The sequence below is a fragment of the Eleginops maclovinus genome, chromosome 10 (assembly GCF_036324505.1).
Source record: "Eleginops maclovinus isolate JMC-PN-2008 ecotype Puerto Natales chromosome 10, JC_Emac_rtc_rv5, whole genome shotgun sequence".
In the NCBI taxonomy this organism is placed as follows: domain Eukaryota; kingdom Metazoa; phylum Chordata; class Actinopteri; order Perciformes; family Eleginopidae; genus Eleginops; species Eleginops maclovinus.
Window position 1 is genome coordinate 8,139,852 of NC_086358.1, and position 16,838 is coordinate 8,156,689.

The 16,838-nt window shown below is 41.4% G+C and overlaps 2 protein-coding genes across 2 annotated transcripts in view; both read right to left on the reverse strand.

Moving 5' to 3' along the window:
* LOC134870945 (reticulon-4 receptor-like 1) overlaps positions 1 to 16,838 on the reverse strand; it is an 81,687-nt gene that overhangs the window by 17,886 nt on the left and 46,963 nt on the right. The window lies entirely within an intron of this gene.
* On the reverse strand, positions 359 to 2,056 carry LOC134871067 (E3 SUMO-protein ligase ZBED1-like). The gene is made up of 2 exons (XM_063893658.1): positions 1,412 to 2,056; positions 359 to 1,034 (listed from the first exon to the last, which is right to left on the reverse strand). The coding sequence occupies exons 1-2, from the start codon at positions 1,795 to 1,797 to the stop codon at positions 359 to 361; spliced, it is 1,062 nt and encodes a 353-aa protein (XP_063749728.1). The 5' UTR covers positions 1,798 to 2,056.

Here is a 16,838-nt window from a genome sequence, read left to right on the forward strand (position 1 = left end):
ATATTTGAAAGTGTATTTTGCTTGTCCAAACGAATAAGTGAGGCCTCAATTCTTAAAGGGCTGTCAATCAATTAAAAAAAAATAACTAATTAATCGCACAAATTTCTGTAATTAATCGCGATTAATCTATCCATAAATTAATTGCATTTTTCTATTTAAGACTGAAGCTTATAATGAATATTTATTTATGCAGAATCATCAAATTAATGTAGAACAAACACAGAGAAAGTATAGTTAAATGCAAAGACCATTTTAATGGCTTAACGTGCACACATGCAAAGTGCAAATACAAAAAATAAGTCGAAAAAAATAAGAACGTTGAACATTGAACATTTTTCACTCCAAAAAGATAATTTACTTAGTCCTTCTTTACTTTCAGCCAGTTGCTGAGGCAGACCAGTTTGTTTACGTTCTCAGGGGACAAAGAAGCTCGCTTCTTTTGAATGATGTGGCCTGAGAGTGAGAACAACCTCTCACAAGGCACTGTGGTTGCAGGGGTTGAGAAGTACTTGCGTGCAATGGGTGCCAGCCTGGCATGTGCTCCCTCTCTCTTTGACCACCATTGTAGTGGACACCCTTCTATGTCCATTTTTGGCTCTGCTTTGTAGCGATCGAGACAATGCTCTATGGACTCCTCCCCGTCATCTGTATCTGAATCAGAAGAACACAGCAAGATGGACATCCTCCTCCTCTTCTTTGGTGACGGCTCCTCTGTTGTTTCAGCAGCTGGTTGTTGGGCTGGTGTCTCTCTCATCATCAGGTCACGTACTGAAGCCCACACCTCACTCCTTTCATCTTTTGGAAGGCACTTAAGGTCTTTAAACCTAGGGTCAAGGGCAGTAGTGATCTTCAGCCATTTGAGGTTGGTGCTATCCTTCCGTTGAGCTAGGTCTGTGGTAAAGGCCTTCTTGAACCTCAGAACATAAACTGGATCATCGTCTGAGGGCTCCATAAATCTGAACAAGTGGCGTAAGGCTGGCAAGACCACTGAACAGGAGACATACTGCTCTCCCCCCAGCAGTTCAGTCACATATCTGCAATGGAAAGCACAAGGTGTTAAACATTTGAGTAAATCTTTATTAACAACACAGAGAACCAACACACACACACACAGGTGAAAGAGAGGGAGAGACAGAGAACAACAACATACACACACAGGAGATGGAGAGAGAGAGAACAGCACACACACAGGTGAAAGAGAGGGAGAGACAGAGAACAACAACATACACACACACACACAGGAGATGGAGAGAGAGAGAACAGCACACACACAGGTGAAAGCGAGAGGGAGAGAGAAAACAACATACACACACGAGATGGAGAGAGAGAGAGAAAACGGTACACATATACTGTACACAGGAGATAGGGAGAAAGAAAGAGAGGGAGGAGAAACCAGAAATAAATAACATACCTGCAAGGTTCCAGTAGTTCCTCCAGCTTTTGCAGTTTGGCAAGCTCCTGGTCAGTCAACATGGCAACCTTGCTCTTTTGCTGCGCCAGGGTAGTGGTCAGTGGAGATTTGTTTCTCTGCATCCTCTTTACCATCTCCAGTGTAGAATTCCATCTTGTTGCAACGTCCTGAGCAAGTGATTCTTGCTTAAGTCCGTGTGCAACCTGCTGTTCGTTTAATTCCTGAGCGTTAGATGGACTATGCTTAAAGTGCCCGACAATCTTGCGACATTTGGCCAGAACACTTTCAAATCCACTGTCTTTAAGTGAGACTGTGACCGTTCTTTGCAGAGAGTGGGCCATGCAAGGCAGGTGTTCAAATGGAAGTAGCCTCGCCGCAGCTACCATGTTACGAGCGCTGTCAGTGCAGAGTGTGGTCAACTTTTCCTTGATTTCCCATTCGTTTGCAACATCCAGAAAATGGTTAGCACATGCCTCGGCATAATGTCGCTCCTCGGTTTTACTCACAGTAAGTGCAAACGACTGCAGAGTCCAGTCTTGATCAATGAAATGCGCCGTGACGCCCAAATAATTATCGTTGTTGACAGACGTCCAGTGGTCACCTGTTACAGCGATCTGCTTTGCTTGCTCAAGAATGTTCGTCCGCTGAGCCCTCTCATCCTCATACAACGTGTGTATTGTTGATACTATGGTTCCTCTCGAGGGTAAATTATAAGAGGTATTTCCCGATGCAACACAATTTACTTCTCTCAGTCCATCATCCTCTACTGTGCTAACTGGGCGGCAGTTTTTAACTATACAAGTAACCAAGGAATTGGCAAACTTTTCAGTTACAGGTTTCGTTATTCGCCCACGAGTTCCACACTCCTGTAGTGTAGACTGGCGCGGTCCCGTGGAGGTAATTTCAGTAGGCTGCTTTGCTTTGAAGTGATACGCTAAAGACGTGTTACTTCTGTGGTAACTAAATTCGGCTTTGCAAACTGTGCTAATTGCTTTTGCTTTGTCCAACGAGCCGTCGGGCAACTTTTTAAAATGAAACGTTCCCCCTAATAGTCCTTCCTTAGCCATCTTTCCGCCAAAGACTCTCCTCTAGTTAGGATAAATGTTTGCCGGTTTGTCCGCGCACGTGACCAAAGGTTATGGGTCAGCCACCGGAGGTAAACAAAACCACGTTAATTGCGTTAAAAAGAATTAATGCATTAAATGTTTCAAATGAATCGCCAAAATTAACGCGTTAACTTTGACAGCACTTTTTAACACAAGTATAATATGTGTGTGTGTGTGTGTGTGTGTGTGTGTGTGTGTGTGTGTGTGTGTGTGTGTGTGTGTGTGTGTGTGTGTGTGTGTGTGTGTGTGTGTGTGTGTGTGTGTGTGTGTGTGTGTGTGTGTGTGTGTGTGTGTGTGTGTGTGTGTGTGTGTGTGTGTGTGTGTGTGTGTGTTTGCTGGTTGACATTTTCACTTCAACTAACAGAAGGCTGGTGGAAAATGCCAGTAACACACAAGCGTGTGTTTGTGTGTTCTTATACATCTTACAAATACCACTTTCTGATGCCAGTTTATGGCAGCCTTGAAGACATTAAAAACACACGCACACACACACACACACACACACACACACACACACAGTGTGTTATAGTTGTTCTCCACTGCAGGGTTCAGCATGACAGTAAAATGTCTTGCTAAGAGGTATACCGTATGCCAGTACCTCCCCCACTCACACACAAACACACATACACACACACATACACACACACACACACACACACACACACACACACACACACACACACACACACACACTCACACTCTCTCTCAACCATCCTTCTCTCTCTCTTTATCTCTCTGTTTGTCTGTCTCTTCTTCAATTAAAGCCCATATGCTAGAAGGCCGCAAGCTCTCCATGTGCCCCTTTGAAGTGAAGTAGATTAAAAAAACAAACGTTTGGAATACCATAAATGAGCTTTTTTTCAGAGCTGAGAATAAGGTTACACACACTCAAATACACACAAATTCCCAGAAATGCATTTATTAACATGCATTGGCTAACTGTATCGCAGACACGTATGTGTACAGAAAAACAAAGTGTCGACTATGACATGAATATATTCATCAGTGTGCGGCTAAATACATAAATGTGCACATATAAACACGCAGTCAGCATATTAATATTTGATTTAATATTTCCTGTGACCTCTGCATGTTTCAAAAATGTACAGTATGACGCATGAGCTGAGAGATGGTTGGGAAAAATACTTGAAGCAGAATGTCCTGTCAAAAAAAAATGTTATGCTGCATTCAGGAACACGCATTCCCTGCTGAATGTAGAGCGGGGTTTGGAAATTGGATTTTGGAGCCATTTGGTACACGTCTTTAACTCCATAGATTTCTCTGCTCAACGTATTCACTGCACAGGGATTTGTTACCTGAGGTACATTATCTGTCTCTCCCTGGTTAGCCCTCACAAAACATACAGCGATTACACTTTGACTTTTACAAATGCTTTTAATACTACTGACACACACACACACACACACACACACACACACACACACACACACACACACACACACACACACACACACACACACACACACACACTGTCGCATGTAAAGGTGCACACATGTTCATCTGGTATTTAGATCTCCCATAAGGCCTTCGGATAGCCCTCGCAAATTTGATCAATTAAGTAATTAACTTTAATGTTTCTCACAGGGAAAGATGAATCTAACCAGATACACACACATCGACACGAATATTGAGAAAAATGTGAAATACATTTTGGATTAACTGAAATATTACTAATTTTATAGGATAATTCTACTTTTCTAAGTTTATTTTGCTGTTGCTCTGCTTGTCAAGCCTTCTGCTCTTACGCTGTTGACAATAACAGCAATGGAATATATAACACACCAAATTACAATAATAATTACAATAACTTTGGAAACAGGTTTATTTGAATTTTACACAAAAGGAAACAAAATAAGCCTCTCCTTTTTTGCGGACAACAGTGGATGTGATCAGTTGTAACTCATTAATTAATGCTAACGCTAACTCTTATGTGTAGCGGTGGTTGCCTATTGTGTATGACCTGCTGCTGATCCACAGTATGTTGAAAAATGCTTTGTTGTTTAATTACAGAGTACAGATAGTAAGCTACAGGAGTACAGTATTATTATTAGCAATGGTAGGCTTCAGTTTTACGTGACAAATGATTTGAGGATGAATCCCTTTAAAGAGAGCAACTAACTATACCCAATAAAAATGATGGCCAAAACTTTGAAAAACAGAAGACTTTGTTCCTCCTTCCTAACCTGCTGCTTGGTGGAAAAAAAGAAAAAGATGACAAAGAGCAGACCTGAAATGTTAGACTAAACTGCCACAATAAAAAACTTTTTGCTTCTCTGAACCCCTGCACCGCCAAATTCAAGAGCAACTTTTCCATCTCCAGTGAACAAAGTCTGACGGCACTTCAGGAGCAGAAAGGGCAGTTTTTTCCTTATGTTCTTCAATAAACTATTTGCTTGTTGGGTTTTAGTGGTGCCTAGTTTTACGGCCTTTATGAAAAAACGTTGAGATTGACGAATGTTGAATAGGGAGCAGTGTGAAATGACTATTGCATGCGTGGGTGTGCAGTGTGCATGTTTCATGTGTCCAAATGTATGTAGGCGTGTGTCAGCGGCCCTCACATCCAGTTCTGTTTTCGGTGTTTCTATGTAATCAACTGCTCCCACCCGTCGGCTCAGGTGTAATTGGGACCCTAATTTGACTGTGAGAATGAATAATGCATGACACAATAGAAAGAAATCCAGAATGAAAGGATTTGGGGAACTTTGGTGAGTACAGTATATTCAAACTGACACTGCAGAGCACTGAATCATAGCCGCCTGTTGACAGGACGTACTTCTCCTCGCTGACTACATTAACATGCACGCCAGAAACCAGATTCTGGGAGAAATTCAGTCACAAGGGATCAAATAACGTGCTTACTCAAGTGGTTTCATTACTGAAAAAACCGAAGCTTACATGTATTAAACTGGTCAATTAATGGATGTCTTCCCTATCAACGAGTGTCTGTGTTCAGGTTTAATTATCATTTAACCTGCCAAAGAAACCAATTCCCTTGATGTCTCAAAACTTAGAAGGATCTTTTTAAGGAGTGAAATGTGGCCTTTAAATTCTCACTCAAAAGTTTGAATGTTTTTGCTTATTTTTTTCTGATTTCATCTGATTTTAAGATGTCATGTATTTTGCAGTTTATATTTAAGATATACATTTGGCATGTCAATCTTTTATTTATTTTTCATGAAGAATATTCTCTCACTGCCTTAAAAAGGCCTTTTAAAACATTGTGTAGGTGAGATGTAGACACCCTTTAGATCGTTGGCCAATGCAGTGTTACTTTACACCTACAGATAGCATAATGTCTTCCATTAAACCAACACTGGGTATGTCTAGACACATGTCTAACACCTTTCCCTCAACAATATTTCCGCAATATTATCACCAACCCTCTCTTCTGACCTTCTGAAGCAGTTTTATGGCGACTTAACAGCAGCTCCACACTTTGTTAACATGAATGTCGTCTTTACAAAGATACTGCATATTAAGTCAGGCTGAGGATTGGAAGAACAAATCTGCAAAATAGTGCTCAAAACGAGATGAAGAAACAGAAATAATGTCACATTTTGGAACAATTTCAGGAGTCAAACAGGGTATAAAATAATAATGAAAATGTAAAAGTTCCTGCAATAAAAGTCTTCATGAATAGATCACTCTTCTTTACTCTGTGTTGATTTGGCATGTTGTTTGTTCTTTTATTGTGAGCCATTTCTCTTTGAGATCGTATTCTACATAGTGTGTGTGTGTGTGTGTGTGTGTGTGTGTGTGTGTGTGTGTGTGTGTGTGTGTGTGTGTGTGTGTGTGTGTGTGTGTGTGTGTGTGTGTGTGTGTGTGTGTGTGTGTGTGTGTGTGTGTGTGTGTGTGTGTGTGTGTGTGTGTGTGTGTGTGTGTGTGTGTGGAAGTGCACAGCGCTACACTTTACTGTAAGCAGTAACGCTGCTCTTATGGAGATCCTAAAATACTGCACAGTGGGTTTTCTGCCTAGAGACAGATACAGACACACAGAGAGATTGAGTAAGAGAGCAAAGATGAAAGTGGGAGAACAGCACAGCATTAGGAGAGAAGGGCCTGAATGAATAATAGGAGATCTATAATGGATGGCAAGTTGACCAAGTTCTTTCTCTCTCTGTCTTTCGCTCTCTGTCACTTTCTCCCCCTCTTTTGTTTTCCCCCTCACTCCTCTCTTTTTCTCTGTGCTCCTCTCTCACCATGACACCATGTCACTGCTTTGAGGCACATGTTCTGGAAGGAGACGGCGACTGCCATCCTCCCCTGAGCCTCTTAGCTGCCTTTGGAAAAGAGTCGCTTTACTTCATGGGCTTCACAAATCTCCTGGAGCAGTCTCTCACTTCTCTCTACTTTCTCCAAAAAGTCAGATTTAGAGGACAAGGGGATGAGAAACAAGGAGCGAGGAAGGAGGAAAAACGAGTAAACTGATATAATTGCATGAATGTAAAACAGGAGATTGTAAATGGGTAGAGACACTCTGGGATGCAACATTTGGCACCTGTTTGCTTTATTGCACTTTACACAGAGCAGTGCCATTATCCAACCCAAAAATTGATAAATTGATGCATTTATGCGGCGAATCGTTAAATAGGTGAAAGCTTTAACACAGTTGGAAAAATCATTTGTTATTGCCTCCACCTTTTGTAATGATGAAACATCTCTAATATGAATGTAGAAAGAGACACTTACTGAGGTGAGGCAGGTTTGAATTTATGTTTTTGCGATATTTTTCTACATTCTATTTCTTTATTCTGTTATTGTCAGTCGTAAAACATTTGCACCTGTGACAAAAAAGCTTCGCTGCTTGATTTCCCATGTTTGGCAGCAAGCAGGATATATACATAAATCTAATGATGCCTTCACAATGTAGAAATGTGTGGCTCCGTGTTGTTTAGTCTATAACAGCTGTGTATGTTGTCTATAAGCTCCTAAGCTGCCTTCCCTACCGCGCCAGTCACAGTGTTGCACAGACCTCCCGTGGTGTTACTCTGATAAGTTTATTGTACACATCAAAACAGAGCATATTACAACATGGTGAGAGCTGGAAATAATGGGCAGGGAAACATGAACGGCTTCTATGTGCTTTGTGTGTGGGTATTTAAGACGAAATCCACCTTGTTGAGACAATGACGGGAAAGAGGCTGGCAGTGTTCATTAAGAGGTGGAAAAGGATCATTCTTTACAGATCAGATGTGTTGCTTGTTATTGGATTTTAATGCCATATTTGAACAAAGATGCACATTATAGTGGATGCCAGGACAAAACAGAAGGCATAGGCAGCAGAGACCAGAAGAGATTAGATAAAGATGACGATGAGAGAAGCACATGGGGAAAAAATGGTTGAAAAGAAACAACAGCTGAGGTAATTTCTTTTTCCACATCCACTACTCCCTGTTGGTGTAAGAATTGTGGAGGAGTCAACCGGGATCCAAACACTCTGCCCCCATTGGACACACTCAACTTTTCCATCACTCCATCTCAGTCAAAAACATTTGGAGATTTTACAGCTCACAATCTCAATCTCTAGTCTGAACTGCATCATTTTTACAGTGAGAAGCAAAGATGGTAAACTGTTATTGCATTATATTTTATTACTACTTTAGTGTGATCTATCCTCCATCCATCTTTTAGCTGTTAACATCATCAATAGTCTCTCTGTCTCTGAGTACAGCAGGAGCCTGCGAAGACATCAGCTGAAATATTTAACACCGCTCTCCTAGAATCCACAAGGCAGGCGGCACCATGTAAGCAGCATTAAGCGAGCTCCAAACGTTGTTGATGTTGTCTCCGCTGTTTCGAGCATACAACCCATCGCTAATTGGCATGCTTCAAAGTTTACGAGGTCAAAGACTTTGTTTTCCAATTACTGATACCAATAGGCTGCAACTAACAACACAATAACACCAATTTGGTACATGGCACATTCAAGCTTGATATAATCCAGCGAAGGCACACAAAGTCCTTAGTTAAATGTAAACTAATATTTGAGGCACTTGTCACATCTGGAGACTGTTGCCGGATAAAAAATTAATTGGTTATTAGTTTGTTCTGCATTTGTTTTTAGTGACAACTGAAATTCATTGTTTGTTTTTTTTCTCATGACAAACAATATGGAAATAATATCGTTTGCAAATAAACAAATCATTTCCACGATAGATCTTTCGGGTGACTGACAGGTTTTTTTGCAATCCACTTAGAAATGGGTTTTTATTTTCCGTTAACGTTTGCTGTTGCCATACCCCAAAGACGTCTCTGTGGGTGAAATCCTGGGCATCATTAGGTTATTCCGAATCCCTGGCCTAAAGATATTTTGTTTAATATTTTGGTACGCCCACTACTGCACAGCCTTATAGGGAAATTCCTTCTAAAAACTCTGCCAGGCCCCCTAATTAACTCAGTATTCCTCTGATGGCTCAAGGTCTCCTCAAGCAAAGCATTCCCATGAAGGAGGGGAATCTAGAATGTCGACCTTTGGTGACCCACAGGAATTACTCATGAGTCAGTAGACACAAAACTGCCCCACAGAGTTTTATAAAAAGAATCGAGCAGATACATGCCCATTCACAAACAGAAACACAAATATTAACACACACTAGATAATTCTCCTTTTAGTTACTCATAGTGTAAGTCTGCTTTAGTTGGCACCAGAAGTGGAGCACACAGCAGGATGTTGGGCAGGAGCAGCAGCAGTATCTTTCTACATGAAGTAAAATATCCAAACCTACAATTAACGTCACAAAAGTCGAAACCCACATATATACACTGTTATGTGTGTCTGTGGACGCACTTCTGTTTGACTGACAGCTGAGGTAATTATAGTTCCACAGTGGCAGTAACCCCCGCGCAACCTCGCTGGCTGAGTCTTTGCACCCCGACAATGATGAACCCTAGCACGGAGGCTAATACCAAAACGTACGCTTCCTCCTGCTGAAAATAAACCCACTAAATGACCGGGAGAGAAGAGACTAACAGACTGAGGAGAAGAGAAAAAGAGGAGATAAAACAACTGGGTCCAGAATGAGCAGACCAACCAGGGTGGAAAAAGTGATCAAAAAAAGATTACCAGGAAGAAAATAATTTAGGTCAGTGCAAAGTTGGGGGAGGGGAAGTGTGAGGGGAGGGTACAAAAGTGGTGTTGAAAAGGGTGACAACGATGTGCTGCTAACAGGCACAGGACCAAAATAAACTGAGCAGAGGTGAGAGAGGAAACCATTTTTGATTGAGTGCGAGGAGGAAGAAAGAAGAGTTTAAAGGAGAGAGAGAGGGAGTCTGAGGGGAAGGAGAACATAGTAAGTGGTTGTATGAGGAGCGGGAGAGTATGGTCTAAAAAAATTGGCAAAAAGAAGAGAGGCAGAGCAGACAAGAGTTAGCGATTAGTTGGTGAACATAGTAGAGCATTTTTCTTTTTAAGAGTCAGATATTTACCTCAGGAGTTTGTAGAGGTGGACATGAACACAACCTCAAATCCTAATGTTCCTGTGTTTTCGCTTGTTGATAATATGTCAAAGTTGTGTTGACAGCTTGCGTGCTGCTCAGACCCTATGGCTAAAAACATTGTCTCTACCAGTAGCCCTAAGATCTTAGTAATGTTTAATTCAGAAAGGAACATTTTCAGCGCAGTCAAAACAGGAAGTCTCATGAGCTGTGACAGAGCGTACTTATCTTTAATGTTAAGAATAACAGAGTCTGATAACACAACCTAAGAAACTTTTGAGCAAATGAATCTATTGTTTCTGAAAAATATCAGCGAAACTTGAGGTGAATTGGGTTTTTGAATTTGTATTAATAGGGGTAACGTAGGTAGTGTTCATCCGAGACCTCATTTTCCAATGTTTTTGTAACTACTATGACGATGTTTATAAAAACGTGCGCTGCAGACGGAAGCTGCCAAAAACAAGACCTGCAATGTAATCGCTTGTGCCAATTGCAAGCTGTCATTGTACGTCTTAAAAGTGTGTTTTGGCCGCTGTCACAGACTCTTTAAGGTTATGGAATGATAACTATAGAGAAATACAAAAAGATATTTACCTTTTACTTTATTCCCACCGTTTGTTTCTGTTTCTAGCCAAGGCTCACTCAAGGATAATTCCTTATCATTAAATCTAGCAATGCCTTTACAATGTAGAAATGCTGTAATAATCGCTAAACGCTTTCATTTAACATCTTTTAGATATCACTAAGCTTCTTCTCTCTGCCCTAACACAAAAAACTCTGACAACACCGGCACTCAACTTTCAAAATTTCACTCACATTTTCTTACAGCAACAAGTCACATGACACAATAACAAGCAAACGGGAAAAAGCTAAAGGTAAAAATAATATAAAGAAATGTATTTATATTCTTTTTTTCTCTGTAGGGTCTTTTGAATCTCTCTCGCTCACTCTCTTTCTCCCTCCATTACTCCGTGTTCCTGGTCTTCACAAGTTTGATGAAATATTCATACTTTCCTGACATAGCCTTGCTCTTTTTCCCTCCCTTCTCTCCACCTCTTTCCCCCTGCTTCGTCTGGCATTAAAATAAAAAAATCACTGTTATCTTGTCTCTCCTCATCATGGACCCATCTGTGCATCCCCTCATCTTCCATCACTCTTTCTACCTTCATCTCTTCCCACCTCTCTCTGAAGTCTGTTGTCTGTCTCCTGTCATGTTGTTTTATTTAAATCCAGCTATGGGAAATTCTTCTCTAATCTGCAGGTTCAGTCTGTGCTATGATTGTACTGGAAATGTTAATGTAAAGGGTTCCAGAGCAGGGATTATATAAGTTAATGTGATGTACAGCGTCAGTAACGGAACAGCTCAGAGGATCTGATGTACAGCAGATTGAAACATGCTCAGCTAAGCCTCCTGGGATCCCAGTGATAGATGATAAGTGGGAGAAATTCAATAGAGCAACTTATCTTGGGGTAGAAATAATTTATAATTTCACGTTTGGAATGTTTCTCTGTTCAAGCTCTGTACGTACTCTTTATGGCTCAAAAAGAGTGACGATTCAGCTGAAACGAGGCACATGCCTCTAGCATCCACAGTGACATACCAAGGTCGAATTTTCAAATTGTGTTTTGGGATGTGAGCTTACGATCATACACAGTTGAATCCTGTTTGCTTTGGTTTCTGCTCCGTTCCCATTTATTTTATGCTGTGTCTGTAACTTTTGCTAAGCAGGGAGGCCTGATACAGTTGTGAAACGGTACTGGTTTTCAAAGTAGAAAATATTAAGAGAACGCATTCCTCTGCCAAGGCTGTAGAGTCCTTTGAACAGATTTAAATAGACATTTCTATGTGCAGATACATAGTTATTAAAATAGATGTGTATCATTATATTTTACATAATGTGACCATGTGACAACTTCAAAAATAACCTTCGGTATGGTGTCGTTATCATATGAGCATATAGATTTTAGATTTTTCAAAATGTTTGAATATATTTCAAGCAAATTGAGGAATGTAATTCGTGGAATTTAATATAAACTAATAATAATTAATTTTGTACATTTCTATGAACACTATTTATATAACTAGTAGAAGTATATAAATACATTAACTTCATTCAAGGATTTGAGTTCAATACGAAGACTGATGTAAATCTAATGTCCGTAAAGAAAGGCAGATTTTGTTGACAAATAAGGGAGCAATTATATTACACCCATGATCAATTCTCATATGAAAGGTTTAAAACACAACCAGTTAGAGGTAAACAAATGTAAATGGGACTCATCTGGGGCAGTGGAAATTGCAGAATCCTTAAATAGGCTCTGAAAGGCTGTTTACCAACGAGCAGCGATGTGATTGGACCCAAACCCCCTACCGAGATACTTTGACCGCACTGAAGGCAAGGGTATTTAATTGAAGTTGTTTCTTTTGAAAATATCTTGAGCTCTGTTTAATTCACGGCATAAAGAAGAAAATTATAGCTCAAATCAATTTTTGTTCAACAACAACCCCTTTGTCAGTTCCATGTTGAGTTACAGTAAGTTGAGCATTGCGACATAGAGCCACGTTTCTTCTTCTCTTCTCTTGCTTTAGTTACGTGTTTTCTCCTTTGGCACACCATACTGCAAATGTTAAATTCACACGTAACAACTAGGACTTGACAACAACAACTACCCACAGTGCTTCATGATGCATCTGTGCTGTAGATGCATTGCCACTGCAAACTAAAACTACAGATGGACAATGAAAATGATTATCTATAATTAATAAATAATGGTGTGTTTAATGAGTACAAAAGCTTTAGTGGTTTAAGGTAGAGAGTAGTTTTATGTTGTATGTGTGGCAGTATTTTTTGGCAGAGGTAATAAGGTAGCAGGCCAATCTACATCGACAGATAATAGTGATAACCAATCAACGAGGAAAATGGTAACTAGAAATGTTCTCTATAAAGTCGTCATTGTACAGAGCTCTGAAACTATTAGTATCACCTTTTATACTTCACACAACTGCAGAAGTGTTTCATTATGAACTATGTTACCGAAACACAGTGGCAAAAGCCCCGGGGTTGGGTGAGATCCGCCCAGAAATGCTGAAGGCTCTGGGTTTTGAGGGACTGTCATGGTTGACACGTCTCATCAACATTGCGTGGAAGTCGGAAACAGTACAGAAGGAGTGGCAGACCAGGGTGGTGGTTCCCCTTTTTAAAAGGGGGGGATCAGAGGGTGTGTGCCAATTACAGAGGCATCACATTACTCAGCCTCCCCGGGAAAGTTTACTCTAAGGTGCTGGAAAGGAGGGCCGACCGATTGTCGAACCTCAGATTGAAGAGGAACAATGCGGATTTCGTCCTGGTATGAGCTTTTTAGATTTGGAGAAGGCGTATAACTGGGTTCCCAGGGAGATACTGTAGGAGGTGCTGCGGGAGTATGGGGTGAGGGGGTCTCTACTCAGGGCCATCAAATCTCTGTGCTCCCAAAGCGAGAGCTGTGTCCGGGTCCTCAGTAGTACGTCGGACAGATTTTCCAATCTTGTTTGTGATATTTATGGACAGGATTTTGAGGCGTAGTTGTGGGGGAGGGGGTCTGCAGTTCGGTGGGCTAAGGATCGCACCTCTGCTTTTTGCAGATGATGTGGTCCTAATGGCTTCATTGGTCTGTGACCTTCAGCACTCACTGGATCGGTTCGCGGCCGAGTGTGAAGCGGCTGAGATAAGGATCAGCACCTCCAAATCTGAGGCCATGGTTCTCAGCAGGAAACCGTTGGACTGTCCACTCCAGGTAGGGAATGAGACCTTAACCCAAGTGAAGGAGTTCAAGTATCTTGGGGTCTTGTTTTCGAGTGAGGGAACAATAGAGCCTGAGATGGGCCGGAGAATCGGAGCAGCGGGAGCGGTACTGCAGTCGCTTTACCACACCATTGTGACGAAAAGAGAGCTGAGCCAGAAGGCAAAGCTCTCTGTCTACCGGGCCATCTTCGTCCCTACCCTCACCTATGGTCATGAAGGATGGGTCATGACCGAAAGAATGAGATCGCAGATACAAGCGGCCGAAATGGGATTTCTCCGCAGGGTGGCTGGCATCTCCCTTAGGGATAAGGTGAGAATTTCAGTCATCCGGGAGGGACTCGGAGTAGAACTGCTGCTCCTTCGCGTTGAAAAGAGCCAGTTGAGGTGGTTCGGGCACCTAGTGAGGATGCCACCTGGGCGCTTCCCTAGGGAGGTGTTCCAGGCACGTCCAGCTGGGAAGAGACCAAGGGGTAGACCTAGGACCAGGTGGAGGGATTATATCTCTTCGCTGGCCTGGGAGCGCCTTGGAATCCCCCAGTCAGAGCTGGTTGATGTGGCCAGGGAAAGAGAAGTTTGGGGCTCTCTGCTGGAGCTGTTACCTCCGCGACCCTGACGGATAAGCCGGAAAGGATGGATGGATGGATGTTACTGAAAGAGGAGCAAAGAGATACCATGCTCCAGCTGGGTTTTTTTGTGGCCAGGATGTAAATATCAGTCCTTGAAAAAAACATTTCAAGCCTTAATGTACCTTTGGTGTACTTTAGGTTTTTATGTTTTTCTAGCGATTGCAATTCCACCAAAAGAAACACAACATTATTGTGAAATGATCTGAATAAATAAGTAATGCATTGACTTGCGTTTTCTGTGCTGAGGGATAGCATCACATTTAAGACGTTAGGGCTTGTAGGAAATGAAATGGAATGAACAAGATGACTAACATGATGGCATGATGGACCCGATGCACACAGTCTCCATCTCTGCTTCATATAATTACTTTGGGGAATAGAGTGCAGATGTGACTCCATTTCAATAATTTTGATTCAATGATGTAATATTGGAGTATTTTGGTGAAAAGAGGAAACAATTTGTGTGTGTGTGTGTGTGTGTGTGTGTGTGTGTGTGTGTGTGTGTGTGTGTGTGTGTGTGTGTGTGTGTGTGTGTGTGTGTGTGTGTGTGTGTGTGTGTGTGTGTGTGTGTGTGTGTGTGTGTGTGTGTGTGTGTGTGTGTGTGTGTGTGTGTGTGTGTGTGTGTGTGTGTGTGTGTGTGTGTGTGTGTGTGTGTGTGTGAATGCATGAGCATATGTGCACACACCTTGCATCTCCACAAGTGTCTGAAATAGAGACACTGCAGCCTTGTCTCAGTATGACAAAGAGCCCGCACGACAATACTCTCTGAGCCTCTGAGCCAATCACAATCTTCAGTAAGGAAGCTGGACCAATCAATGAAGAGCTACATTATGAGGTGGAGGGAAAAGGACTTAAGAGGAGACAGGAAACAAAGAGAGAAAGAGAGGGGTTTGCACTCTAAAGATATGAGGCTTAAAGCTAACAAAACAAGTTCTCTTTTCTCATTGAAACATAATAATTTAAATGCACATAAAACACAATTTATCCCCAATAAAAAAGGGATACTAATAATTTCCAGTTAGTTCCATTCTGCAAAGTCCGTCTTGTAATTGTCTCTTTCCATGTTGATTGCATTGTTTGTATTGAATGCTTTACAACTATTATTCCCCTGACTGTTCTGGGGTTTAAGATGTGTGTGATGTGTGCAATATAATGTGTAAATAAACCATTAGCACTGCAGAGTTTTCTCATTTACATTCACGGTGGAGAACATAAGACATTTCACGTTCCCACCGATAAATAAATGTATCGATTTGTTGATATGAGGCCAGAGATCCAGCATAGCACACACTTTTGGGGAGAAGTCTGTCTCTGTACATGTGTGACTTAAAATAACATGAAGGTCTCCGACTCCATCTTTCTCTCTCACGCACACATACATGCAGTGAGGCAGAACTGCTGACAACAGTCTCTGGATTATCTCTGAGCTTCTCCATCCTTCTTTATGATTCACACAACCTGTTGCTGTCTCTCTCAGTCCATTTCTCCATCAGATTTGACCTCCCCTGCTCCTTTTGCACCCAACCTCATATAATAATGTTTATTTACATGGCGTGTGTCTGTGTGTGTTGGATCTGTATGTGTGATGTATAGAGGATTGGACCTTAACCCAGCTAGTATATCTACTTTTTGAATGCTTATCACACCTTCATATTGATTTGAACCCCTCTAGACATACAACCATACTCTGAGAAGCCATATATATGCTCATATTTATGTATGGTTGATAAAGGAAAACAAAAAGAGATGTACTAAATTAGAAAAAGCAATCATCTGTTTTTCATGACTTGACTTGGAGCGAGTGAGCGAGTATGATGGGATTCGTCACCCATGAAGTGGCAGCACGGCTGAAGTATGTGTGTCATTGCCATTACTGTCAGGTGCATTAGTCACTCTGTTTACTAGAGGCTGCTGCTGCCCTGGAAAAGCTTAACCACTGCAACCAGTGGTTAATGAGGTGCACCAGCAACTCTAACTATTATCTAGCTTGCAGGGGAACAAAGCCACAGGAGGATATTGATTATCTATTTGACGTGCTGCTGAAGCCACAAGGGTAGAATTGGACCAGGATGGAGAAAAACAATTTGAGCCTTTACCCTACATCTGGCATGAGCTTTGAAAACATTTTTGTGTGAAAAAATCAGACAAGAGGGGTACATGAAAAATTGATGAGCTTGGAAGATGACGGTTTCTTGTAATGATTAGTTTGAAGCAGGTTTGACTTTTATTCTGACAAGATTGGCTCACTTCCCTGATAGTTATAACATCACAGCAATGTCAGAGGTGTCTGTGTGTGGTGGCTCAAGATCAGCTTTGAAGGAATAAGCAGCCAACTCTAATGTTCATGTATTGTAAACACCTTAAACAGGTTGTATATACAGAGGAAGGTGGTCTATTTTGAAAGGTTTATGTATTATTTTGCAGCAGTCGAGTAAAATATAAGATTTTACACTGAGGC

What these genes read in the sequence shown, in the direction of transcription:
- LOC134871067 (XM_063893658.1), bottom strand. Translation starts at nt 1,797, where the DNA reads ATGGTAGCTGCGGCGAGGCTACTTCCATTTGAACACCTGCCTTGCATG. An exon ending in GAACTACTGGAACCTTGCAG is followed by an intron (nt 1,035 to 1,411) that starts GTATGTTATTTA and finishes TTTCCATTGCAG; the next exon opens with ATATGTGACTGAACTGCTGG.